This window comes from Geotrypetes seraphini, chromosome 2, assembly GCF_902459505.1.
Source record: "Geotrypetes seraphini chromosome 2, aGeoSer1.1, whole genome shotgun sequence".
NCBI classification, from domain to species: Eukaryota; Metazoa; Chordata; class Amphibia; order Gymnophiona; family Dermophiidae; genus Geotrypetes; species Geotrypetes seraphini.
The window spans coordinates 362,274,191-362,300,036 of record NC_047085.1 but is presented as its reverse complement, the minus strand read 5'-3'; the positions used below and the strand labels follow the sequence as shown (position 1 = coordinate 362,300,036).

The 25,846-nt window shown below is 42.6% G+C and overlaps 1 protein-coding gene across 5 annotated transcripts in view; it reads left to right on the top strand.

Moving 5' to 3' along the window:
- Nucleotides 1–25,846, top strand: part of TRANK1 (tetratricopeptide repeat and ankyrin repeat containing 1) — a 258,846-nt gene that overhangs the window by 176,349 nt on the left and 56,651 nt on the right. For all 5 annotated transcript variants that reach the window (XM_033930525.1, XM_033930526.1, XM_033930523.1 and 2 more), the window contains 4 exons: nucleotides 5,919–6,075; nucleotides 8,140–8,228; nucleotides 12,831–12,934; nucleotides 14,043–14,175. In XM_033930525.1, coding sequence (XP_033786416.1) covers nucleotides 5,919–6,075; nucleotides 8,140–8,228; nucleotides 12,831–12,934; nucleotides 14,043–14,175 — 483 coding nt within the window. The remainder of the gene's footprint in view (nucleotides 1–5,918; nucleotides 6,076–8,139; nucleotides 8,229–12,830; nucleotides 12,935–14,042; nucleotides 14,176–25,846) is intronic.

Here is a 25,846-nt window from a genome sequence, read left to right as displayed (position 1 = left end):
CGTTGATAAGAAGCTCTTTTGAGGCCACTGCTGCAGATTTGAAAGCAGACGCAGTATCGTCTTTTGACGCCTGGACTTGTCACTCCAAGTTGCACCATAGTCCAGAGACTATTATTGGGAGGGATCTCCACTTTTTAATGTCTGGAGTGGATTATGTAGTTGATGCTCTGTATGATCTTTTCAGAGTCATGAGCAAAATGTCTGCTGCTTTCCATTTCTGCCTGCAGAATGCTATGGATCAGACATTGCATGGGGGATTCTTCCTCTAAGGTGATCTTGAGTAAATTACCATTTTAGGGACATTTACTCTTTGGGAAAGGTCTGGATGATCTTATGGCCAACGTGTGGCATCGGAACCTGAAGTCTTTACCGGACAGCAGACCGTGATCCCCTCGGGGGTCAGGTTGCAGTAATTTTTGGGCCTCCAGACTGTATCACCAGTTCTCGGCAGTGCTGGACAGCCACAGATCCTTTCAAAGCTCTAGACAAAGATTTGTGTGGAATGGGGTAGGGGGAGGCACTCCCAGTCATCAGGATCCGGCGCCGCCACAACTCCCAAGAAGCAGTTATGATGCCAAGCCATCAACCAAGCTTACATGCGTTGGCAGGAGGTTATCAGCCTATTGAGAAGTGTGGGTGGAGATCATTACAGATCACTGAGTGCTGGACTTATATGGGAGGGGTACATGCTCAAGTTCTTTCGTCTCCTCCCAGACCTTTTTCTAGATTGTCCGGTTGGGAGGCCAGGAAAAAAGTGGCCAGAGTCCGAGCAACAGTACAAAGATTGCTGGATCTGGAAGCCATAGAGCCCTTACCAGAGGATAACTCTGGGCTCAGGCAGATACTCTATATACTTCATAGTGCCCAAGAGAGGCTCAGAAGACTGGAAGCTGATTCTAGATCTCAAAGCAGTAAATGTGGCCTTCACAATACTACATTTAGGAATGGAGATGGTAATAATAACTTTAATAATAATAATAACTTTATTCTTATATACCACCATAGTCAAGAGGCGGTTTACATTCGAAGAAGGCTGGACAATCAGCGAATTACAGGAGGCAAGAATGAGGGTTACATAAGAAATAGAAAGAGGATATTAAATTGCATCGTGAAAGATAGGGAATATATCCTTGAGAGTGGAGAGGCTTCTGTTTAGGAGATGAATTTGTCAAACAGAGTGATTGCATCAGTGGTACCAGGGGAAATTCTCTCCTCCCTGGATTTGACGGAGGCCCATCTGCACATTCTCATTTTTTCAGATCATAGGAAGTTATTATGATTCCATGTGCTGGAGCAATACTTCCAGTTTCTGGCCTTGCCCTTTGGGCTGTCCATGGTGCCACAAACCTTCACCAAGGTAATATTGGTTGTTGTAGCACACCTGTGCAGAACGGGCATACAAGTACATCTGTATCTGGAAGATTGGTTAATAAAAGCTCAATCCATAGGCTGACTAGCAGTTCACAGAGTGATTCAGCTGCTGCAGAGAAAGCCACCTGGAGCTGACACAGATCTTGAATTATCTGGGAATCTGGTTCAACACAAGGGAAAACAAAATGTTCTTCCCAGAAGCCTGCAGAGAGAAACTTCTGCATCAGATATGGGAGTTTTGGAATGAGTCTGCTCCGACAGCCTAGCATTATTTGCAGGTTCTAGGATTAACGGTTGCGACCATGCACATAGTCCTCTGGGCAAGGGCACAATTGCATCCACTCCAGGATGCGTTCCTTTCCCGTTGTTGACCACAAAGGGATGTGCATCACCAGCAGCTACCTTGGTCAGTGGAAACTTGTCATAGTCTAGCCTTGGTTGGAACACCAGTCTCTCACCAGAGTAGTAACACTTCTCATCTCTGCATGGGTGATTATGATGATGGATGCCAGCTTATTCGGGGGGAGGAGGGGTTCATTGCGAGGGGCGTCTAGTTCAGGAACGCTGGTTCCCTTCCCAAAGGAAGTGGTCGATCAGCTGTTTAGAACTTCAAACTCTCTGTCTGGTGCTTCAGGCATTTGGAACTGCACTGCAGAACAAAGTGGTACGAGTTTTCTCGGACAATACAATGGCAGTAGCCTATGTCAATTGCTGGGGGGGGGGGTGGAGGCACCAAGAGTGCTGCATCAAGCTTGGAAACCCAGATGTTATTTCAGTGGGTGGAGGTCCATTTTCTTGCACTCTCAGTGGCACATGTGGCAGGAGTGGACAATGTGTAAGTGGATTTCCTCAGCTGGAAGACCCTAGATCCCAGGGAATGGTCAATGTCTCAGGAAGCCTTCACCTGCATTGTGAATCAGTGAGGGTGCCTGACATTCGATCTGGTGACATTGGCAGCCAACAAGAAGGCATTTTGGTTCTTCAGTCAAAGAAACGAGCCAGGAAGCAAAGACTTGGATGCTCTAGTGCAACCCTGGCCAAAAGCAGGTGTTCTTTATGCCTTCCCTCCGTGGCCCATGACAGGTTGACTTCTGTGCAGGATCATGGTGCACCCGGAGCTGGTGATTCTAGTATCACCAGACTGGCCGAGATGACTGTGTTATTCAGACCTGGTCCGTTTGCAAAGGGATCAAAGTCTCAAACTTCCCTGTTTTCCCTGGCTGCTCACGCAGGGTCCAGTTGCCCTGCTAAGAGGATCTGAGCTTGGCACCGATCTTTGTGGTGCTCACCTTCCTGCAGGAAGGTCTGGAAAAAGGCCTAGTGATTGGCTCCCTGAAAGTTCAGATTGTGGGGCTCTCCTGTTTTGAGTCTAGGATTAATAAGAGCACCGTAGCTGCACATCCAGATATGGGCAGGTTTTTGAAGGGTGTATTGTACCCCTGTTGTCTGATGTGACAGCTTTTTCCAGCATGGAGTCTTAAATGGTCCTCTGGACACTAGCGAGAACACCCTACGAACTTCTGGAGCAAGCTTCTCTGCTGGACTTCACCATCAAGATAGTGTTTTTCTTGGTGATTATCTTCCCGACAAGTGTTGAAACTTCAGGCTTTGTCCTGCAGAGATCCATTCCTCAGAATTTTGGATTCAGGTGTGTGCTTTAGTTACTGAAAGTGGTTTACAGCTTCCACATCAATCAACCACTGTTTTTGTTCCATCAGAAAAATACAGAATGAAAAAAGTGGAAAACCACTGGAGTAAGTGTATAGCCCTTGATGGAGACTGCCTCAACTTTGTTGGTTGGGCTGAGAACTTTTCAGCGGCCTCTCATAAAGCTGCCACTTGGTCTTCTATCCATACGTCCAAGAAGTTTTACAGGGTGGATGTGGTGGCCAAATTGAACACAGTTCTGAGAGCAGACTCATCTGTCCAAGTGACTTAGCATCATACTCAAGGCCCCGCACTGGATTACCATACAGTGTCAACAGCAGCAGCTTAATTTGGGGTTGGTGGCATCAGCTTTCTTTGGTATTGGTGGCAGCAACAGCAGCTTTCTTCAGCGGTAAGCATGATGCTGGCTGACTGAGGGAGGGCGTCCATGAGAGATTGTGGTGTCTGTGTTCGTCAAAGGGGGGAGGGGGGAGGGGGGTTGTTAATGTTGCTGTGCTTGGTTAATAAATTGAGAACAAGGCATATAGCTTAGAATTGTTTTCAGTGATCTGAGATCCTTCCATTCAATTTACTTGTTCAAAGGACAATTGAGGGGCCATGTACCGTATAAACAAACAAGGTGGTATAGGTTCATGTAACCCATACAAAGAGGCAATAAATACCTTAAGGTAAACATTCTGTTTTCTGGCTACCTGTATTCTGGTAGTGCGTCATAGCAGGTAGGCTCAGACACGTTTTTAGATGTGGCCAAATGGGACCTATTTGAGAATGATCTCTGAGATGTCTTAAATGTCTAGGGAATTCCTCATATCAGACTTCCTGGATACAAATTCAAGAGCATATTTTCAAAGTTTTGCTGTTGAAGTCTCAGCATTTACAGACTTTCAAGAGATGATGTAGATTCACTGGGGCACAGGGCTGCTATTCAGCTTTCTCCAAGTTCGTCAAAGGGGGGAGGGGGGTTGTTAATGTTGCTGTGCTTGGTTAATAAATTGAGAACAAGGCATATAGCTTAGAATTGTTTTCAGTGATCTGAGATCCTTCCATTCAATTTACTTGTTCAAAGGACAATTGAGGGGCCATGTACCGTATAAACAAACAAGGGGGTATAGGTTCATGTAACCCATACAAAGAGGCAATAAATACCTTAAGGTAAACATTCTGTTTTCTGGCTACCTGTATTCTGGTAGTGCGTCATAGCAGGTAGGCTCAGACACGTTTTTAGATGTGGTCAAATGGAACCTATTTGAGAATGATCTCTGAGATGTCTTAAATGTCTAGGGAATTCCTCATATCAGACTTCCTGGATACAAATTCAAGAGCATATTTTCAAAGTTTTGCTGTTGAAGTCTCAGCATTTACAGACTTTCAAGAGATGATGTAGATTCACTGGGGCACAAGGCTGCTATTCAGCTTTCTCCAAGTCCTCTCTTAGCCAGAGTTCTTCAAAAGATTATTTAAGACTATTTTATTTAAAACTAAGATTATTTAAGATTATTTTTCCCCCTTGTTCTAGTTCGTTTGTTGTCCAAAGTTTGTTTTGTTCGTATTTTTTAACTGTCTCATATCCGCTATTTTTATTATGTACGTCGTTTAGAAATTTTTATAAGCATTTTTATCAAATTTTAAATAAACTTGAAACTTGAAGATGAGATGACTAATAATATTTTCACAGCTCTGTCATCTACCGTGTTTCCCTGAAAATAAGACACCGTCTTATATTAATTTTGGGCCCCAAAAATGCACTAGGTCTTATTTTCGGGGAAACACAGTAAGTAACTGCAGATTTTTGGTTTGCAAACCTGTAACAGTTGGGGTGGTCAGGTGGGGTAGGGTAGAGCTTCTTGTCACAAGGCCACTGTACTGCCTGCATCCTCATCATCAGAGCTACTTCTCGATGATATCAGTACTGCTGCTTCAGTTTCTCTTCTTTGAAAATCTTCCATTGCACAGCTTCTATCCCTCCCTCCCATCCCCCAACCCCCCCACCACCACGCACCCTCCCCGCTGACCCTTCTATCTCTCCCTCCCATCCGAACACCGCCGACTGCGAGACCGAAATACCTTCTTGCAAACAGCAGCGTTGGCAGCAATCTAAACAGGCTGCTTCGTGGCTTCTCCTGCCAGGGTGTTCCATGTGCCGCGTTGCTGATAACATCATCAGTGATGCGGCAGAGGAAAGCCCTGGCAGAAGAAGGCTGTGAAGCAGCCTGTTTGGATTGCTGCCGATGCTGACGTTTGCAAGAAGGTATATTGATCTCGCGATTGGCGGTGTTCAGATGGGAGGGAGAGATGGAAACGTCATCTGGGGGGCGGGGGGAAGTGCTGCTACTGGCGAGTCCAGCATTTCAACTAGGGTTTAATTTTTGGGTAGGGCTTATTTTCAGGGATCTTATAGCAAGGATGGTCTAATCTTTGTAGTTGGGTTTTTTAACCAGAATCACCCAAATTTCTACGAAGGTTTTTCCAAAAGTTTCCACACGTTCATATTTTCACAAGAGAAGTGGTAAGAGAGCATGTCGTAGAATGTCATGTGACTAGTCAGTCAGGCAAGCTGGCTCACCTTGTAGATAGTGATATAATTTGCTTTTGAGAAATTTAATAAATAGTGTTTAAAAAAGAAAAGTGCAGAAACATTTTGAAGATCCCTCATAATATTGGTTTAAATTTGAGTCAACCTTTTTTTTTCTCCTGGGGGTGGGTGGGGGGATGGAAGAGGCCACCTTGTTTTATATTTGGATCAATTTATATTCAAGTATATACGGTACTCGATGACATGAAAATGGTCCATGAAAACAGAGTGAAAGTAGTGTTAGGTGTATCCTAGCAGATCTCCTTATTCTGAGTGAGTATTTTTCAATTTCCTCTGTTCCTTCTAGATGCTGAATGGGGAATTAAAGCAGCTATACACAGCCATAACTAGAGCAAGAGTGAACTTGTGGATCTTTGATGAGAACTGTGAGAAGCGGGCACCGGCATTTGAATATTTCATTAAAAGGGAGTTTGTCAAGGTCGTCAAAACCAATGAAAATGAAGGTAGGGTGTGTTTATAAAAGTGTGGATCAAAATGCAATATACTGGTTTCAGGGTGGTGGTTATTTGTTCAAAACTGTCTGAATTTGTGTGATTTATATATTTTTATGACTACTTTCCATGTCAGGTCACTTTTTCATTCTTCTTCCTCCTCCTGATTCCTGCCTCCATTCTTCCATTATTTATGATGAGCACAGTAAATAACACATAGCTCTCTTCTTTCCTTCATTCTGCATAAACCTTTGAACTTGCTGGCAGCAAAGGTAGCAAGTACAGCTGTAACGCCAAGGGCAGCTGAAATTTAATCAGTGCTACCATCCCTTATTCGCTCTCAAATTGCGTATGACACAGGGTTTTGTTGTTGTTGTTGTTTTTTAACTTCTCGCCAATGCCATTATGCAACCCAGATAAACTGGTACATTCTTGTTAAATGACAGACAGACTCGGCTTCAGTAGTTGAAGAACAAGGCAAGTGCCAGGTAGACTTCTACATTTAGTGGCCTGATTGTGGCTGGAGTGGGATGGGTTGGACTAGGGCTTCCATGATAGCCTCAGTGGTTGGAAAAACTAGAGCCAGGCAGACTTTTATGGTCTGTGCCCTGAAAATGGCAAGGAGAAATCAGGTATGTATATGTCATATCACATCATACCTTATGCTGTCAGTTTATCTTGTTGGGCAGACTGGATAGACTATACAGGTCTCTTTATCTGTTTCATCTACTTGTTACTATGTAAGAACTCTTCAGACTATTTTGTCTTTATATGGAAGACTGACCCAGTAGTAGTACCACAAGGATGCATGTCAGACCATGGGACCTGCTGGGTAAAAGGAGAGCTTCCCTTGGGAGGGAAACTTAATTTTATTTGGGATGGGGGTTGGAAATGCACACAATCTTGGGATTTTTTGTTGGGGGGTGGGGAGGGAGAACAGAGGCAGATTCAGGTTGTTGTCCAGAAGTGGAGTGGAGGAGTGGCCTAGGGGTTAGCACCCCTGCCTCAGCACCCTGAGGTTGTGAGTTCAATCCCTGGGCTACTCCTTGTGACCCTGGGCAAGTAACTTAACACTCCATTGCCCCAGGATAGATTGTGAGCCCGCTGGGACAGATAGGGAGAAAAACTTAGAGTACTTGAATGTAAACCGCTTCAAATAGAAGCAGTATATAAGAAATGTTAACTTTTTTTATGTGGGAGCTGGCTGATATTCAGTGCTAGTAACTATAACTAAGTGACCAAAATTAGGACTGCACAAAAGCTGTCCTATCTGGTCATTTAGCTGTGTGAGCACTGACACTGAATAGTACTAGTATATGTATAACACCCTGTTCTGCCCCTGGACCACCCTTCCAGTGCCTGGTTTTGAGATGGCTGACCAGAGCTTATATTTATCAGCACTGTCTGGTTAAGTGCCACTGAATATTGGTGACTGACCCACTTAGCATAGTTAAACCGGGCCCAAATGTACAATCCCTTCCTTTCTGTGAGACATCCTCTGTGCCCATCCCATGTTTTCTTGAATTCAGATATAGTCCATAACTCCATCAACTTTTTCGCAAATCTTTAAAAACTATTCTTTTTGCTTAATTCTTTGGAAATCACTCGCATTAATATTCTTTGATTTTGTTATTTCTCTTTCATTTTTTTGTATTTCTTTTAGTTACTGTTAACCGAGTCAAGCTCCATTTTGGTTGAAGACCAAAGCTAAGTTTTAGTTTAGTTTAGAGGCCTTTCCATGTATCCACTACCCTTTCTGTAAAAATAATAATAATAATGCCTTAGATCACATCATAGTCTACCCCATTTCAGCCTTTACCTATTAACAGGTAAGCAACATCCTGTCTAATGTTTAGGCCTCTTCTAAAAGTAAAGTGGTAGGAGCTAGCCAAGGAGATCATCTGTTGATGTAGTTTTTACATGCTTCAGATGTATTAGATGTGACTGAAAGCTTTATTGAGGTCACGCGTATTTAAACAAAGTTTGTTGTAGCAGATAGATAAATTCTGCTATGAACTGAAGTCCTTGATACTGTCAAGCAATAAACAGAGCTACACTTTTTTCTGTCCCTTACAGATCTGGATGATAGCATGTTTGTGAAAACATCAACTGCAAAAGAGTGGGTTGCACAAGGAGAATATTATGCTAAACATCAGTGCTGGAAGGTAAAATGATGTGTTTGTGCTCTGCAAGGTTTATTTTTGTGACAGAGGCAATGGCAGGTTTTTTTTAAGTGCTTTATATGTGTGAATTGTCACCATTATAAAGCTGCACAAGGGACTGGTTTCATGGTCAGGCCATATTATCACCACGAAGGAAATTCAGATTTGGGTTTGCCATTGAAGTGATGCATTCAGATCTAAGGAAGAGCAAATGATTATCTATTGTAATTGTCACAGCTGCCTGTATGGCACAGAGGGTGTTATTTGAAGATGAGCCTTCTCCCATTTTTGGGATAGTGAGCGTGCTCAGAGTTTCTCCTCTTTGCCTTCCATCTTCAATAATCCCAACTTCCTTAGCAATAGCAACAGATGAATCCAGAGACTAGTGGGATAGCATACATCTACCAGCAGGTGGAGATAGAGAAACGGATTAACAGGTAGTCCTATTGGCTGGCACACCTCCTGTATAAGAACATAAGAATTTGCCTCCGCTGGGTCAGACCAGAGGTCCATCCTGCCCAGCGGTCCGCCAGGCTCATCACCTGTGCAATGGTCCCTGACTATTCCTATAACCTACCTCAACTCCTATCTGTACCCCTCAATCCCCTTATCCTCTAGGAACCTATCCAAACCTGCTTTGAAGCCCTGTAATGTGCTCTGGCCTATCACGGCCTCCGGAAGTGCGTTCCATTTGTCCACCACTCTCTGGGTGAAAAAGAACTTCCTAGCGTTTGTTCTAAACCTGCCCCTGTATCTTCAGTATTGCTCCTTGCCCAAGCATCCGGAATCAGTAATATGCTTAGCATGTAAAAAACTTCTTTCCCATAACCAAATTCACAGAATACAACTACCAACTACAACAAAACCTCTGAAACTTGCAAAAGATAATCTGAGAGACAATATCCAGCAGATGAATCCAGAGCCCCACCCTTTCTGGATATTGTCTCTCAGTTTATATTTTGCAAGTTTCAGAGGTTTTGTTGTAGTTGGTAGCTGTATTCTGTATTAGTACCTGAGAACTTGGTTATGAGAAAGAAGTTTTTTACATGCTAAACATATTATTGATTTCGGATGCTTGGGCAAGGAGCAATTCTGAAGATACAGGAGGTGTGCTAGCCAATAGGACCAACTATTAATCAGTTTCTCTATCTCCACCTGCTGGTAGATGTGTGCTATCCCACTAGTCTCTGGATTCATCTGCTGCGTCTAAAGGAAAGAAAATTAACAGATAAGAACATAATTTTTCCTTCTTGTATTATCCCACTTTATTCCTTAACAAGTGGATAGTCAGTCCCATCTCGCGAGATCTCTTGTAGAAAGCTTCATTTATATATTTTTGACCTTCCCCTCTTACCTCAAGGCTGCCCTGTGACTTCCAGTTGTCTTCCTACAAGCAAGACAGTAAGAGCTACTCTTTTCATCTCGTGTTTATTTTTTCTTTAACTTCAGTATTTTCGTGGCTTTGTGTTTTCGTGCTGCAGAGGTTCCCCATGGGGACAACTCTGGCTGTGGGAGATCGAAGTCTTTACTGGCAAAGTCTGCTTCCAGGGGATTGGCTGCTCTGCAGTGCACCCACCTGGACAGCCTGCATTCACAGATTGGGACTCGGGGACAATTCCCTTGGGAGCACTGCTCACCCCAGGTTTGTCCCCTAGTGGGTTTGAGCACAGGATACATAGCTTTGTGGTAGTGTATCCAGGATTGGAGCTGACTGCGTTCCTCCACCCGTTCATGTGCATGGCATTTCCAGATAAGGTGGAGGTCTCTGTCCGGTGTGTTGGGCCCAAGATGCAGTGAAAAGATACTGGCAGTTCAGTTTCCAAGGTTTGTTGAAGCAGAGGATCTCCCTGTAAGCTGTTTAAGCTTCCATCTTGCAGCTCCCAGGAACACAGTGTTCACCCAGGTACACTGAACCTCCCATATCAGGTGAAAGATCCTTCGAATATCAAGTATCTGCCTCTCTCAAAAAAGCCCGATTGGCCCCATAGATAAATTCTGGCAGAATATTGGCAAGTCTCTCTGCTAACATCGTAGCAATTATTTTAACATCCACATTCAATAATGAAATAGGACAATAAGAGCTACAGCTAGTGTTATTAAAACTTCCCCAGTTTAAATAACACTGAGATCCCTGCTTCCTGCATGGATGGTGGCAGAATATGACTCTTCAAAAAATTATTACCCACCCTCAACAAAAAAAAAAATCACCTAGATCTCCAGTAAATTTCTTATAAAAGGAACCTGAGAATCTGTGAAAACCTGGGATTTTAGATGTTGAATTGTAACAAATTTCCACTTGGATGTAGGGAGCATTCAACCACTCCCTATCTACCTTAGGGATAGTTGGCAACGGAACAGGGCCCAAATATTCAGAGGCTGTGTCTAGTGAACTCCCACTCTCTTGCTTGTATAAATTGGCATAGTACTCTAAAATCCCTGGGCTATTTCAGCAACAGTGAGTAGCATCTTGTCCCCTGCCCCTTTCACTTTCTAAATATGGGAAGCAATAATGCAAGCTTTTAAGTAACAAGCTAGTATGGGACCTGATTTATTTTTAAATTCAAAGAATTTTTGCTGCAACCTGCGTCTTGCAAAATCAACTTCCCTTATCTGCATAAGGCCCACTTCCTTCCTTATTTGCTGTAACTCCTGCAGAATGTTAGGATCTGGTTTGGATTTATGCTGTTTTCCTATGCAAATCAGACTCTCTCTCAATTCTATAGAGGTGAGTTTCCTCCCCCTCTATCTATGGGACTTCCCTCTCACAGCTACTTTAAGGACATCCCAAAGAATCCCCTCTTCCGTCTCAACAGTATCATTGGTCGCCATATATTGTTGAATAGTAGAACAGACATCTTCACAAATTTCTGCCTCATCCAAAAGAGACTCATTAAGGCGCCAAAACTCGGCCCATAGAATCACCAAACCCAGAGAAAGCAACCCAGGTAGGAGCATGATCCAATAAGATAATGGATTCTATTTCTGCTTGAAGCATCTGCCTCCACACATTATGGTGTGCCCAAACTGAGTCTGTGCGAATGTATCATGGGAATCGAAAGTATAATTTGTTTGCACACCATGCAGGAGTCTCCAAATGTCCACCAGTTCGATATGATGCATAAAGTCTAATAAAGCCTTTCTTTTCATAGAATATTTTATTGAAAATTTATAAGTGAAAAAGCAATTAAAAATTATTGAAATTTAGAGTGGTTCAACTAAGTATCTGGGGTCACATTAAAATCTCTACCCAAAATTACAGTACCCCTCACAAATGTCAGCAGATATGACTGCATCCTATGAAAAACTTTATCTTGTCCTGAGTTGGGTACGTACGTAAAGTTTAATCAACATCATCTCTTTCCCCTCGTAAAGGCTTCTTATAGCCAAACTTCTGCTTTGTGGATCTAAGAATTGTGCTGTAGCCTCAAACTTCACTCCTTTTTGCAAGGGGATCGCAGCTCCCCCCAAACAAGACTTCCCTTTATGTTGATGTGTAGACACAGATGCAAACATACTATTCTTTAAGACATGGGCGTCTCAGCCAAGGAGATGAGTTTCTTGTAAAAAAATATATCTACCTATCCCACTTAAGCCTTTTCAGTTCTCGAAAAACCAAACTACGTTTCCCAGGATTATTAAGCCCATTAACATTCCAGGTGCCCAACATTAGCTTTGCTCCTCCTTCCATTTTCCTCTTCCCACACTTCTCATTTCCATCCAATCTGGAAAATTCCCTTATACTTCCCAATCCCCTTCCATCCCTCCCTATTCCTTTCCTTCCAAGGGTGGCCCTTTGGGACCTCTTAGGCAGCTTGTGCAGTCCTCCTTTTTTTTAAGTGGGGGGCTGCTGCATACAGGCTGTAGGCTTTTGCTGAAGAGAACTGTCAGTCTTAATCTGAACTTTCTCATTGAGTCCAGCATCCCTCCCTACTAGTCTGCCTCCTTGTCTGACTAGCTCCTGCCACCCAACAATCTTATAAACAGTCTTCTTCCTGACAACGATTCATCCAGACACTCTATGGCCAACCCCAGGAGCCTTTCCTCTGCAGCAACTTCCTGTTGCCACATGGGAGGAACACTTAGAGGAAAGACCCCTGGGATTGGCAAGAGAGAGTCTGGATGACTCACTACCAGGAAGAAGGTCATTTATATTGTATGACGATTGGGTTGGCGGGAACTAGTCAGACAAGCAGGTGAGGATGGGTACCGGACTCGTAAAGTGGGAAGAAATGGATGTCAGGTAAAGAAATATGTCAACACCAGACCAAGAAGCGGTGGGCAGTGGGGAGAGCCAGAATGACTACTAGTATTCTAAAGATTTCCATGCGTAATATGCATAAATTTTAGCACCCATTTTATACAATTACTTCTTAGAGGGGAAGTTCTCAATGTGTGCTACTGTTAAGATGTGTTAATTTTAGCCCTTGTTTATACCAGAGACTTGGTGGGAGGAAGGGGGATATTGCAGCTCAATGCTTGTATTTTAAATGGAAGATTGACTTATTAGCTAAAATTGACAAATGTTTTTGTCAGGCGTTTTTCTTAGGCTTCTTCCTGAGTGAATTGTGCCCATGTTAGATAAATAAGTTAACAATTTAATTTCAGGTTGCTGCCAAATGTTACCAGAAGGGAGGTGCAAGAGAAAAGGAAAAATTAGCCCTGGCACATGATGCTGTACTCAATGTGCAAACCAAAAAAAGCAGTCCCAGGTAGGCTAAGCACATAGTTCTATTAATGGAAATGTTTTTGTGGAATTGGGGGGGGGGGGGGGGTAAAATAGGGATACCATAGATCAATAGTCTCAAAGATTTTTCATATAAAGGGCCTCAGGGTAAATATGAGAGAGCTCTGAGGGCCACCAAAAGATTTCAAGCTTATGCATTTAAGCCTATACTAGTTAAATATATCATTGAACAGTCTGATTTCATCCTATATTTTCTGCATTTTAGCAAAACTTTGGTGTGGTTTTCACAATTCTTTGAACACAAGTGTTTCATGGTTTCTCTAGCTTTGTCATGCCATGGTGGTACACGTGCATCTAAATTTGAATCTAAACCTTTGACCTCTCCTACAGCCATATGTACATATGGCGTAGGTATAGTAGGTCCTACAGCTGCCCTAGGCCGATCTTTGTCCACGTCCAGCCTCAGCACCCTGGGGTTGTGGGTTCAAACCCCGCGCTGCTCCTTGTGATCCTGGGCAAGTCACTTAATCCTCCATAGCCCCAGGTACGTTAGATAATTTGTGAGCCCACCGGGACAGATAGGGAAAATGCTTGAGTACCTGATTGTAAAACCGCTTAGAAAACCTTGATAGGCGGTATATAAAATCCTAATAAAACTTGAAACTTGAAAACTATGGAAATCCTTTTTTCAGACATTTAGGGAGAAATTATTGGAAGGGTATTAAATGCACACTAACTGCTAAAGACACAGCGTACACTAATGCGCTTAACTTCCTTTCATGAATTCCCCCCTGAATGCACTATCCAAGCAGGCAAGATTGATCTTAACGAATTTGTAGGACTTGAAGAACATTTCAGCCAACTATTTAAGAGTCATAATGGAGGACCTCGGGGGCCGCATTTGGCCCTTGATGCTCCCATTGGAGACCACTGCCATAGATTGACTGATTGTGGAGACTTTCCCATAGTCTTCTACCACACCAGTGCTGCAATAAATTTATCATACAGACTGCTAATCTTGGGCAAGGAGCTAATTCATTTATGGTTTTCATAACTTGCGATTATTAATTATATTTTTGCATTGACATAGCTGTCTGATTTAAAATAGCAAGGTTTTTGTTTTCCTTTTTCAGAGAAAAGCAAATGGATTATATGGAGCTGGCGAAGACCTATTTGGAATGCAAGGAGCCTAGACTGGCGCTGAAATGCCTGGCTTATGCAAAAGAGTTCCAACTCTGTGCAGAGCTTTGTGAAAGACTGGGAAAGGTATTGAAACGTACTGGCAAACCATGATGATAATCTATTATACTGAATCTTATTGTCTCCTGTGCTTGTTCTGTGTTGCTCAAGTGCTGAACAATACTTTAATTTATTTTTATTTTTATTTTTAATCTTTATTAATTTTCAAAATTAATACAAAGTGCCATTTATAATATATACAATAATAACAAAATAAGCACCTAAATTCCATCAATAACAATGAAGATAATAAATACACCTCCCCTCCCATCCAACAATTTGATCAAGAAATGAACCAGAAATATATACCCCCACCCCCATCCTGGACATGTAAAAAAAAAAAAAAACCCAAAAGATTTTAAAACTAAGAAACTATTTTGAATTAACAAAGGATGTCAACAGGCCCCAAACCAAATTCAATACTTTGCTATGTCCTAACATATCCACATTCATCTTTTTGTATTTGTACCCTAGACATAAACTGGCCCCATCAAAACAGAAAGTTGAGCCGGTCACAATTCTTCCAATTGCGGGTTATCAACTGCATGCCTATCCCTGTCATAATCAAGAAGAGCCTGCCTTTGTAGCGATCCCAAGAAGAGCCTGCCTTTGTAGCGATCCATGGGAGGCTTGACATGCAGCAATGTTCCACATATAACTGCATCATACGTCACAGGGATTGTTGATTTCAGTATAAGGTTAATCTGTCCCCATATTGACTTCCAGAAACAGTAGAACACCAGATGATCCAATGTCCCTATGTCTAGATGACAATGTCAGCATCTATTAGATTTAGACCTATCTAATTTATGTAACCTAACAGGGGTCCAAAATGATCTATGTAACAGAAAAAAACATGTTTGTCTCATAGATGCTGACGCTATACATTTCATCCTCCAAGTCCAAATTCGTGGCTGCCGAGATGCAGAAATATATTGCTTTATCTCGATGTCCCTAAGACTATTTTTCGGTTTCTTATTCAGAAATTCAGAAATGAATTTATAACACCGAGCGGCCTGATGCCCTAGCAAATCTGTCTGGAAGCATAGGACCTGCAAACTATAATGATTTTTGAGATTCTGCCAATCAGGGAACCCACTCTGAATGGCCTGCTTCAACTGCAACCACCTATAATTTTGAGATTTTGAAATCCCAAATGATTGTTGCAGTCGTGAAAAATCCAGCAGTTTCCCATTAAATATACTTTCTGTAATTTTTTTAAGTATGTTTATGGATATTTATTTTACTAATTTATATTCCACTTACAGACTAGGTGAATCACAATAAAGCATCCATAAAAAGCCTTACATATACAACACTCCAAAATTGAACTTAAAAACAAAGAAGGATATGTTGCTGTTGGATGCATAATTTTGACCTTCAGATGAGTTGTAACTGCTACCCGTTACAACCCAGCCAAAAATGTTCCCTCTTATGATTTTATTAGGAAAAGTGGCTATATGATTTTGTACACTGTTGTTACACAATTTTTTATTTTATTTATTGTTAGGATTTATTTATTGCGGTATTGAAAGATACTTCACCCAAGGTGGTGTACAGCAAGACTAAGTTGAACATAGGCAACGGACAATTACAGCAGTAAAAAATGGTCTGACATAGTATGCTCCTTACAGTGTCAAATCAATACACATTAAAACATTTGAGTAGACAGCAAAGGTGTAAGCAAAGGTGGAACACATAGATAGAAGCATGATGGCAGATAAAGCCAAATGGCCCATCCAGGTTGCCCATCTGCAGCATCCACTATCGCCTCCTCTACCTAGGAGATCTCATATGCCTGTCTCATACGTTCTTGAATTCAGACAGTCTTTGTCTACACCACCTCTACCAGGAGACTCTTCCACCCTTTCTGTTTAAAAAAAAAAAGGATTTCCTTAGATTACTCCTGAGCCTATCACCTTTTAAACTTCATCCCATGCCATCTCACCCTGGAGTTTCTTTTCAATTGAAAGAGCCTGTCCTCATGCCTATTTGTGCCAGGTAGATATTTAAACATCTTGATCATATCTCCCCTCCCACATTTTCTCCAAAATATACATATTAAGATTCTTTGTCTGTCCCCACATGCCTTATAATGAAGACCACCGATCATTTTAGTAGCCTTCCTCTGAACTGACTCCATTCTGTTTATAACTTTGAAGGTGCAGTCTCAGTATCTCCTTTTTCGTACTTGCCATATTGCTCCCTATGCACTCAAGCATCCTTTTAGCTTTTGCTGGTGCCTTTTCAACCTGCTTGGCCACCTTTAGATTGTCACATACTATCACACCCAAGTCCCATTCCTCTTTTGTGCACAAAAGTTCTTCTGCACTAAACTGCACTGTCCTTGCGGCTTTTTATAGCCCAAGTGCATGACCTTGCATTTCTTAGCATTAAATCTTAGCTCAAGCTCAGTCAGTAAAATTATTGCTGCTAGAGCAGCGGTTCTCAACCTGTGGGTCGCGACCCCTTATTGCTGCTAGAGCAGCGGTTCTCAACCTGTGGGTCACGACCCCTTTGGGGGTAGAATGACCCTTTCACAGGGGTCGCCTAAGACCATCGGAAAACACATATTTCTGATGATCTTCGGCAGTGTTCTTCAACCGCCGGTCCGTAGGGCCGGCACGTCCATCGGGTCCAAGACAGCATTCTTCAGGCACCGGTCCACGGTGCGATCAACGCAGCGTCTTCGGGCCAGCTCCCTGAGTGCTGCAGTGCACAAAGCCGTGGGAAAAGGCTCCTATGCGCGGTCTGCACCTGAACCAGAAGCCTTCTCTCTGATGTCGCAACATCAGAGGGAAGGCTTCCAGATGAGGCGCAGGACGCTGCCAACAGCTTTGTGCAATGCAGCACTCAGGGAGCCGACCCGAAGATGCTGCGTTGATTGCACATTGGACCGGCCCAAAGATAACACCAGGGGGAGGGGGCAGGCCAGAAGGCAAGGCTCATGGAGGGAGAAAGACAACAACGGTAAGGGAGATGCTTTTATTTTTTTTATTTAGTGATTGATTTTTCTGTTCAGGAAGAAATGCATTTGTTTCTTTTACTCTGGGGTGGTACTGCTTACAGAGTCTTACATCTTAGGGTTTGTTTGTAAATATTAGTACTTTTAGTTTTTGGTCCTGCATTTGCATGGGGTTATCTGTTTTCTGGTAGGAATTAATTTTAAAAAGCATACAGTGTGCTTTGTGTTGTTAATATAATTATATATAGACATCGTATATCTGGACTTCCAAAAAGCCTTCAACAAGGTACCCCATGAGCGCCTACTGAGGAAACTGTGGAACCACGGGGTGGAAGGGGACGTGCACAGATGGATCAGAAATTGGCTGGCAGACAGGAAACAGAGGGTAGGAGTAAAGGGTCACTATTCTGACTGGAAAGAGGTCATGAGTGGCGTTCCACAGGGGTCAGTACTGGGACCGCTGCTGTTCAATATATTCATTAATGACCTGGAAGTAGGGACGAAGTGCGAAGTTATAAAATTCGCGGACGACACAAAACTCTCCAGTAGGGTCAGAACTGTTGAGGAATGCAAAGAACTACAAAGGGACCTGAACAAAATGAGCGAGTGGGCAGAAAGATGGCAGATGAGCTTCAATGTAGTGAAATATAAAGTTTTGCACATAGGAAAAGGAAATTCGATGTATAACTACACGATGGGGGGAAGGTACTGGGAGAAGGCAACCTAGAAAAGGACTTGGGGGTTTTGGTGGATAAAACATTGAAGCCGGCGGCACAATGCGCAGCAGCCTCAAAGAAGGCGAACAGAATGCTGGGCATTATCAAAAAGGCAGATATGCCTACATACATTTATTTGTAATTAGAAATAAATATTTCACAATATATAATTACATATTATTTTTTGTGATTAATCACTTGTGCTTTAATTATGTTCAATTTGTAACAATGAAAATACATCCTGCATGTCAGATATTTACATTACTCTTCATAACAGTAGCAAAATTACAGTTATGAAGTAGCAATGAAAATAATTTTATGGTTGGGGGGGTCACCACAGCATGAGGAACTGTATTAAAGGGTCACGGCATTAGGAAGGTTGAGAACCACTGTGCTAGAGGATTCTGTCATTGGGGACATTAACCTTGGAATGCAGTTCAAGGAGCCCAAAATAGTGAAATGTCTTCCAGGATCCTCAGCTATGAAGAGTACCCAGCAAATACTGACTATAATCAAAGAAGAAACTAAGGATTCTAACACTAATGTTGTTATCCACCTGGGATCAGTACCCCGCTTAGAGCGCAGAGGAGAGGGTAAAACATTTATAAAGTCTGTAGCCTATTTATGGAAAGGGAGAGGAAAGATTACAAAATACTGAGAACTTCATTAGGTGGCTCAGAGCATGGTGTCATCAAGAAGACTTTAGGTACATAGCAGGATGGGGCAACACATGGAAAAACAAAAGCCTATATTGTAATGATGGACTGCATCTTACTGTGGCAGGAAAAATAAACCTTGCTGAGAAATTCAGTGAATATGTTTCTAAGCATTTAAACTAGAAGGTGGGGGGTGGTGTGCGGATGCAGGACATTTCTGATGGCCACCCCCAGCAAAAGACAAGATATCACAGTACTAAAGATAGCAATGTGAACAACAACAATCTTTTATTTATTTAGATTTCTATCCCATTCTCCCGGGAGCTCAGAACAGGTTACAATTGATATTCACAATAAAATTATAGGACATAGTTTATAGGCAGTCGTAGAGAGACAAGAGGGGAGACATAGGGGAAGAGGGGGGGAGCAGGAGTTAGGAAGGGGAGCTAGGAGCAAGGAGAAGGCGGTCCAAGGGGGCTGTTCAATTGAAGAGATGAGTCTTCACTGTTTTCCAGAAGGTCATCAACGAGTCTTGTGATCTTATTTGGGCAGCCAATTGGTTCCAAAGACGGGGGACGAAGTGGCTATATGAGTGTCTATGCGCTGTTTCCATTTAAAGGGATTTTCCTGCAGGGATATATAGTCGTTTCTCACCCTCAGAGCGGAGTGGGCGGGCGGGAGTGTATTAAGGTAGTTTTGATGTGATGTAGGCATTGGTGATGTGGTGGAATCTCTTGTAGGTCATCATGAGGACTTTGAAAACATAGTGTTTATTAACTTGTATCTAGTGTTCTGCATGGAGAGCTGGGGAGATGGAGTCATGGTAAGCCAGGTCATGTAGGAGGTGAATCACAGAGTTCTGGACACACTGGAGGCGTTTGAGTTCTTTGGCAGTGATTCCATTAAAGATGGAGTTACAATAGTCCATTCTGGAGAGAATGTAGGCGTAAAGGAGTTGGGCTAGGTCAGGTTTAGTGATATACAGTTTGATCCTTTTTAGCTGGTGCAGGTAGTAGAAGGAGACTTCTTAGTAATGCAGTAGGAAGTGAGACTGGACAAAAAACAATGCTAAAAATGAGAGTGCCACTGAAAGGTAGCTGGAAAGCAATGAGCACAAACACTCGCAGTCTAAGCAATAAAGTTCATGATCTGCAGGCAGACTTAGATATTGTTGCTATCACAGAGACATGGTTCAGTGATTCCCATGGATGGGATACTAACATACTGGTCTATAATCTTTCTAGGAAGGATAGGGGTGGTTGAAAAAGTGGAAGAATAGTTCTCTAAGTGAAGAATAATATCCAAGCGACTGAAATGCAAGGGGCCTGGGGAAAGGAGGAAGCGATATGAATAGTTTTGAAAAGAGAATTTGGAACTTCTGTCTACATGGGAGTTGTTTGTAGTCCTCTGATACAATCAGAGCAACTTGATCTGTTTGCAGATATCCAGAAGTTGGGAAAGAAAGAGGCAGTGCTATTGCTGGGTGATTTCAACCTGCTGATGTGGATTGGAAAGTTCCATCTGTGGAATTGGAAAGAAGCAGAGAGATCATGGATGCCTTTCAAAATGCTCTTCTGAGGCAAATGGTGATAGAACCCACAAGGAAAGAAGCGATGCTGAATCTGGTGCTCACAAATGGGGAAAGTATATCTAGCATCCATGTTGGTGCCTACCTGGGCGGTAATGATCATCAAACAGTTTGGTTTGATATAACAGCTAAAGTGGAGGGTGGCCACACAAAACTCGGTCCTGGATTTCAAACGTGTGGACTTTAGTAAAATGAGGGAGTACCTGAAGAAAGAGCTGATAGGATGGAAGGATATGAGAAGTGGAAAAAACAGTGGTCCAAGCTTAAAGGAGTAATAAAATTAGCCACCGAACCTTTATGTGAGAAAATAAACAAGAAGTGACGGAAAAAATAAAGGCAAAAGGGAGCACAGAAAGGGGATGAAATAAAGGCAAAAGGGGATGAAATTGAAAGAAGCCAAAAGAGAGATATGTCTGGTGCAGGTGAAACGGGTCCTGTTGGGCACGGAACAGGGCACGGAACAGCTGGAATTTGGCATGACATAAGAACCACAGTTTAAAGATAAGTGCTGTATTTTAAGGAGCACTTTATTGAAAATTCACATTTTCTAGTAACACTAAAATTAGTAGAGCTCAATGATTGATATCTATACCTACAAGAGCCGTCTGAACAATCGCATATGATTTGACGGTGTAGGTATCTGAGAGCACTACTTACATAGACATTTGATATACCAGTCTATTATTCTTGTCTGTTTTCACATTTGTGAGACTGAGTGCCATCACATTTTTGTTGAGTGTTTTCACTATTGTTTCGATATGGCAATGGAAGGGTGGAAAACTGTTTTTAGCTTCCCTCAAGATAGGGCAGTTAAATTATTAGAGACTACCACTCAATTTGATATGACCTCGACCACAGAAACCTTTTCAACAGCTTGGTCGGATTTAAATAAATAATTTAAATCCATAGTGAGCATGGAAGTGAACAGTGATATGTTAATAGAATATTGTAAGAAAGAGCATATCCCTAGGGGTTTGAGAATTGCAAAAGCCCCACAAATCTTTAAAGATGACATGCAATTTCTTGAGACGTGGAATAAAATTCTCAATAAATGCGCATTAGATTTAATGTTATTAATCATAGAAAACTGTCAAAATGTGATTAATCAACAAAAGATTAAATTAGACTCTGACTTAAACAATCTGAAATTTAAGACGCCAGAAGTAGAATTTATTGATAAATTTAAAACATTGTCTAACAATATGGAGGAATTCAGAGAGAACTTGAAGAAAAACAAATTAAGGAAATTCAAAAGGGATGAGTATGATTATCTGAACCATAAAGTATATCCTTGGATGAATCCTAACGATAAGAACCCTACCCAAGCGGACACAACAGGTTCAGATGTTTCTTCTATCTCAACATCGACTAGTGGAGACAGCCAGCAACATTTTTTACGGAGAGGCCAATCTTCGAGGAGAGGCAGATCAAGAGGCAGAAGAGGAAATCAACGTCAAAGGCCAACAACTCGCTCACAAACACAGAGAAACCAGTGGTGATTAACCTTTCAAAACATACACTTAGCACTGAAGAAATTAGAGTTTTATCATTTGGGTTTTCTTTTGTCCCATCCACTGATTTTGATTTTTTTCAATTTAATGTGGATTTAGAGAAATTAATCAGGAAACTACAATTAAGAATTTATTTTGAAATTCAACCTAGCAGCATAGACTGAACTGTGGTATCTCCAAAAAGTGTTTGGTCTCCTCCTATCCCGTTAGATCCCATAGTAAATGCCTTTAAACTGTGTGTTCTTAAAGACATTGAATCCTGGAGAGAAAACAAAAAATATCATTACAATAATTTGAATAAAAATGAAAGGGAAGTGATCAAAAATCTGAGCAAAAACGAGACGATCATAATAAAAAAAGCTGACAAAGGAGGAGCTATTGTACTTTTAGATAAAGACAAATATCACTCGGAGATCCTAAGACAGTTAAATAACAAGGAAGTCTATGAGAAACTTCCGTTAGATCCAATGAAGAAATTACAAAAACAGATAGCAAGGATCACAGATGAAGGTTTAAAACAAGGTTTCCTTACTTTAAAAGATCATAAATTTCTGAACAAAAGATTTCCTATAATACCAGTGTTCTATATATTACCAAAAATCATAGAAACATAGAAATAGACGGCAGATAAGGGCCAAGGCCCATCCAGTCTGCCCACCTTAATGTCCCTCCCCTACCTTCGCCCTATGAATAGATCCCTCCACTACCTTCGCCCTGTGAATAGATCCCATGTGACGATCCCATTTGGCCTTAAAATCAGGCACGCTGCTGGCCTCGATCACATGCATTGGAAGACTATTCCAGCGATCAACCACCCTTTCTGTGAAAAAGAATTTCCTGGTGTCATCTCGTAGTTTCCCTCCCCTAATTTTCCACGGATGCCCTCTTGTTGTCGTGGGACCCTTGAAAAGGAAGATATCTTCCTCCGTCTCTATGCGGCCCGAGAGATACTTGAACATCTCGATCATGTCCCCCCTCTCTCTGCGCTCCTCGAGAGAGTATAGCTGCAATTTGTTTAGCTGTTCCTCGTATGGGAGATCCTTGAGTCCCGATACCATCCGGGTGGCCATTCTCTGAACCGACTCCAGTCTCAGCACATCCTTGCGATAATGCGGCCTCCAAAATTGCACACAGTATTCCAGATGGGGCCTCACCATGGATCTATACAGCGGCATAATGACTTCCGGCTTTCGGCTGACGAAACCCCTGCGTATGCAACCTATGACTTGTCTTGCTTTGGATGAAGCTTGCTCCACTTGATTAGCAGCCTTCATGTCCTCACTGACGATCACCCCTAGGTCACGTTCTGCTTCAGTTCTTGTTAGGATCTCTCCATTTAGGGTGTAAGTCTTGCATGGATTTTGGTTGCCCAGGTGCATAACTTTGCATTTTTTGGCATTGAAGTTGAGTTGCCAGGACCTAGACCAGCGCTCCAGTAGGAGTAGGTCGTGCATCATGTTGTCGGGCATTGAAACATCATCTATTGTGCATTTGCCCACTACATTACTTAGTTTGGCGTCGTCGGCGAATAATGTTATTTTACCCCGAAGCCCTTCTGCCAAGTCCCTTATAAAGATGTTGAATAGGATTGGGCCCAAGACCGAGCCCTGTGGCACTCCACTGATCACCTCCGTCATTTCAGAGGGTGTGCCGTTCACCACCACCCTTTGAAGCCTACCTCCAAGCCAGTTCCCAACCCATTTCGTCAATGTGTCATCTAATCCTATAGAACTCATCTTGCTCAGCAATCTGTGGTGTGGTACGCTATCGAATGCTTTGCTAAAGTCCAGGTACACGATGTCCAGGGACTCCCCAATATCTAGTTTCCCCGTCACCCAGTCAAAGAAGCTGATCAGGTTGGATTGGCACGATCTCCCTTTTGTAAATCCATGTTGACGGGGATCCCGTAGATTCTCCTCATCCAGGATCTTATCTAATTGGTGTTTTATCAGAGTTTCCATTAGTTTGCCCACTATCGATGTTAGACTCACTGGTCTGTAGTTTGCTGTCTCCATCTTGGAGCCTTTCTTGTGGAGTGGAATGACGTTAGCCGTCCTCCAGTCCGATGGGACGCTGCCTTTCCTAAGGGAGAGGTTGAAGAGCTTGGACAGTGGCTCCACCAGGACATCACACAGCTCCCCTAGCACCCAGGGGTGTAGGTTGTCAGGCCCCATTGCCTTGTTAACCTTGAGCCTTGATAGCTCACTGTAGACACTGCTGGGCGTAAACTCGAAGTTACTAAATGGGTCAACTGAGTCAACCCTTGTCTGTAGCTGAGGGCCAAGTCCCGGCGCTTCTCGGGTGAAGACTGAGCTGAAGTATTCATTTAATAGTTGGGCTTTTTCCGAATCCTTTTCCACATAGTCTCCATCTGGTTTCCTAAGACGTACAATCCCGCCTGAGTTTTTACTTCTGTCACTGATATACCTAAAGAAGGATTTATCTCCCTTCTTGATGTTTTTTGCCAGAGACTCCTCCATGTGAAACTTAGCCTCCCTGACTGCCGTTTTGATGGCTTTTGATTTGGTCAAGTAGTCTGCTCTAGAGACCTGTTTCCCTGATTGTTTGTAAGAGATGAATGCTTTTTTCTTCTCCTTGATAAGGGCTGAGATCCATAAAGATTTAATAAATCCACCAGGGAGACCAATAATGTCCTCACGGGGTTCTCTGTTAGAGCCCATTTCAAGATTTGTAGACATGTTTTTGAAAGATGAAGTTCCTAAAATTAAATCTTTCATTCAAGATGCGAGTACGTTGATGTCGAAGTTAGAGGAGATCCCTTCAGAATCATTTCCTTTTATAATTGTATCCTTCGACATAACCTCTCTATATACATCGATACCTCAGGAAGATGCCCTGAACGTAATTAAGAAAACCTTTGATAAGAGGACTAGTCCACATACGATTCCTTCAGAATTTCGCCTACAATTATCAAGAATAGTGATGAAAGAGAATTTTTTCATGTTCAATAAAGAAATCTTTAAACAGAAAGTGGGGGTTGCCATGGGTGCGATTTTTGCACCGTCTGTGGCCAACCTTTACATGGCAGACTTTGAATCAACATGGATTGACCACTCGCCTTTTTCATAAAAAATTTTTAGTTGGCTCAGATACATAGATGATGTCTTGATGCTGTGGACAGGTGATAAAAGAGAGCTTTTGTTATTTCTTTCCTGGTTGAACAGTTGTGATTCTAACATCCATTTCACGATGCAATATTCTTCACAAAGTTTGAATTATCTAGATGTGATGATTATCCAGAAAGATGGACATTTTGAATTTGATGTTTTTGTAAAAGAAACTGACAGAAACACATTTTTGGCTTACCATAGTTGTCATCCAATAAATTTGAAAAAGAACTTGCCATTATCCCAGGACAAGCAGGCAGGTATTCTCACTAGTGGGTGATATCATCCGACAGAGCCCCGACACGGACATCTTGAAAGCATGTCTTGCTTGAAGAAACTTAGAAGTTTCGAGATGCCCGCACCGCGCATGCGCCAGTGCCTTCCCGCCCGATGTACCGGGCGTGTCTCCTCAGTTCTTTTCTTTCCGCGGAGCTGAGAAGTTTGTACTTCATTCTGCGCTGACTGAAATTCAGTTTTTTGCCTTCTAATTACCCGCGTTTCTGTTTCTTTCTTTGATTTTATTTCAATTTTACTTTATTTTTCTTAAAAAAAAAAAAAAAAACTTAAAATTATTTCTTCCGGCGGTTCGGCCGGGCCGGCCTCTTGGCTGCGGCCTAGCGGCTTCGACCTTGCAGCGTCGATTTTCCGGCCTATGTCCCGACCAATCACCGGTTTTAAAAAGTGCAGCAAGTGCCAGCGTGCGATTTCGCTGACGGACCCACACCGACGCTGCCTTCAGTGTCTTGGTCCGGACCACGTTCCGAAATCGTGCCGGCCTTGTTCCACGCTCACTGCGCGCTCGTTTAAGCGGCGCTGCTTGCTCTGGGAGTCGATGTTCAAGATGGAGACTGCCAAGGACATCTCTGCTACTGCGGCTGTTGAGGTTTCGCCGGTCCGTTCGAAACCTGCATCGACGACTCCTGCATCGAGCATCGTGAAGCCTGCATCGTTCACACCGGCTTCAGCATCGTGTTCAGCATCGGCGCCTGCTTCCGTCTCCTCGGTTCAGGTACCGCCTTCCACTATTCCTCCGGTGGTCATCAAAGTGCCTAAAGCTAGCAAGCAGAAGCACTTGGCCACGAAGGAACGCGAAGACCATACTGGAGGACCCCCTTTCGGTGCGGATCCCTCCAT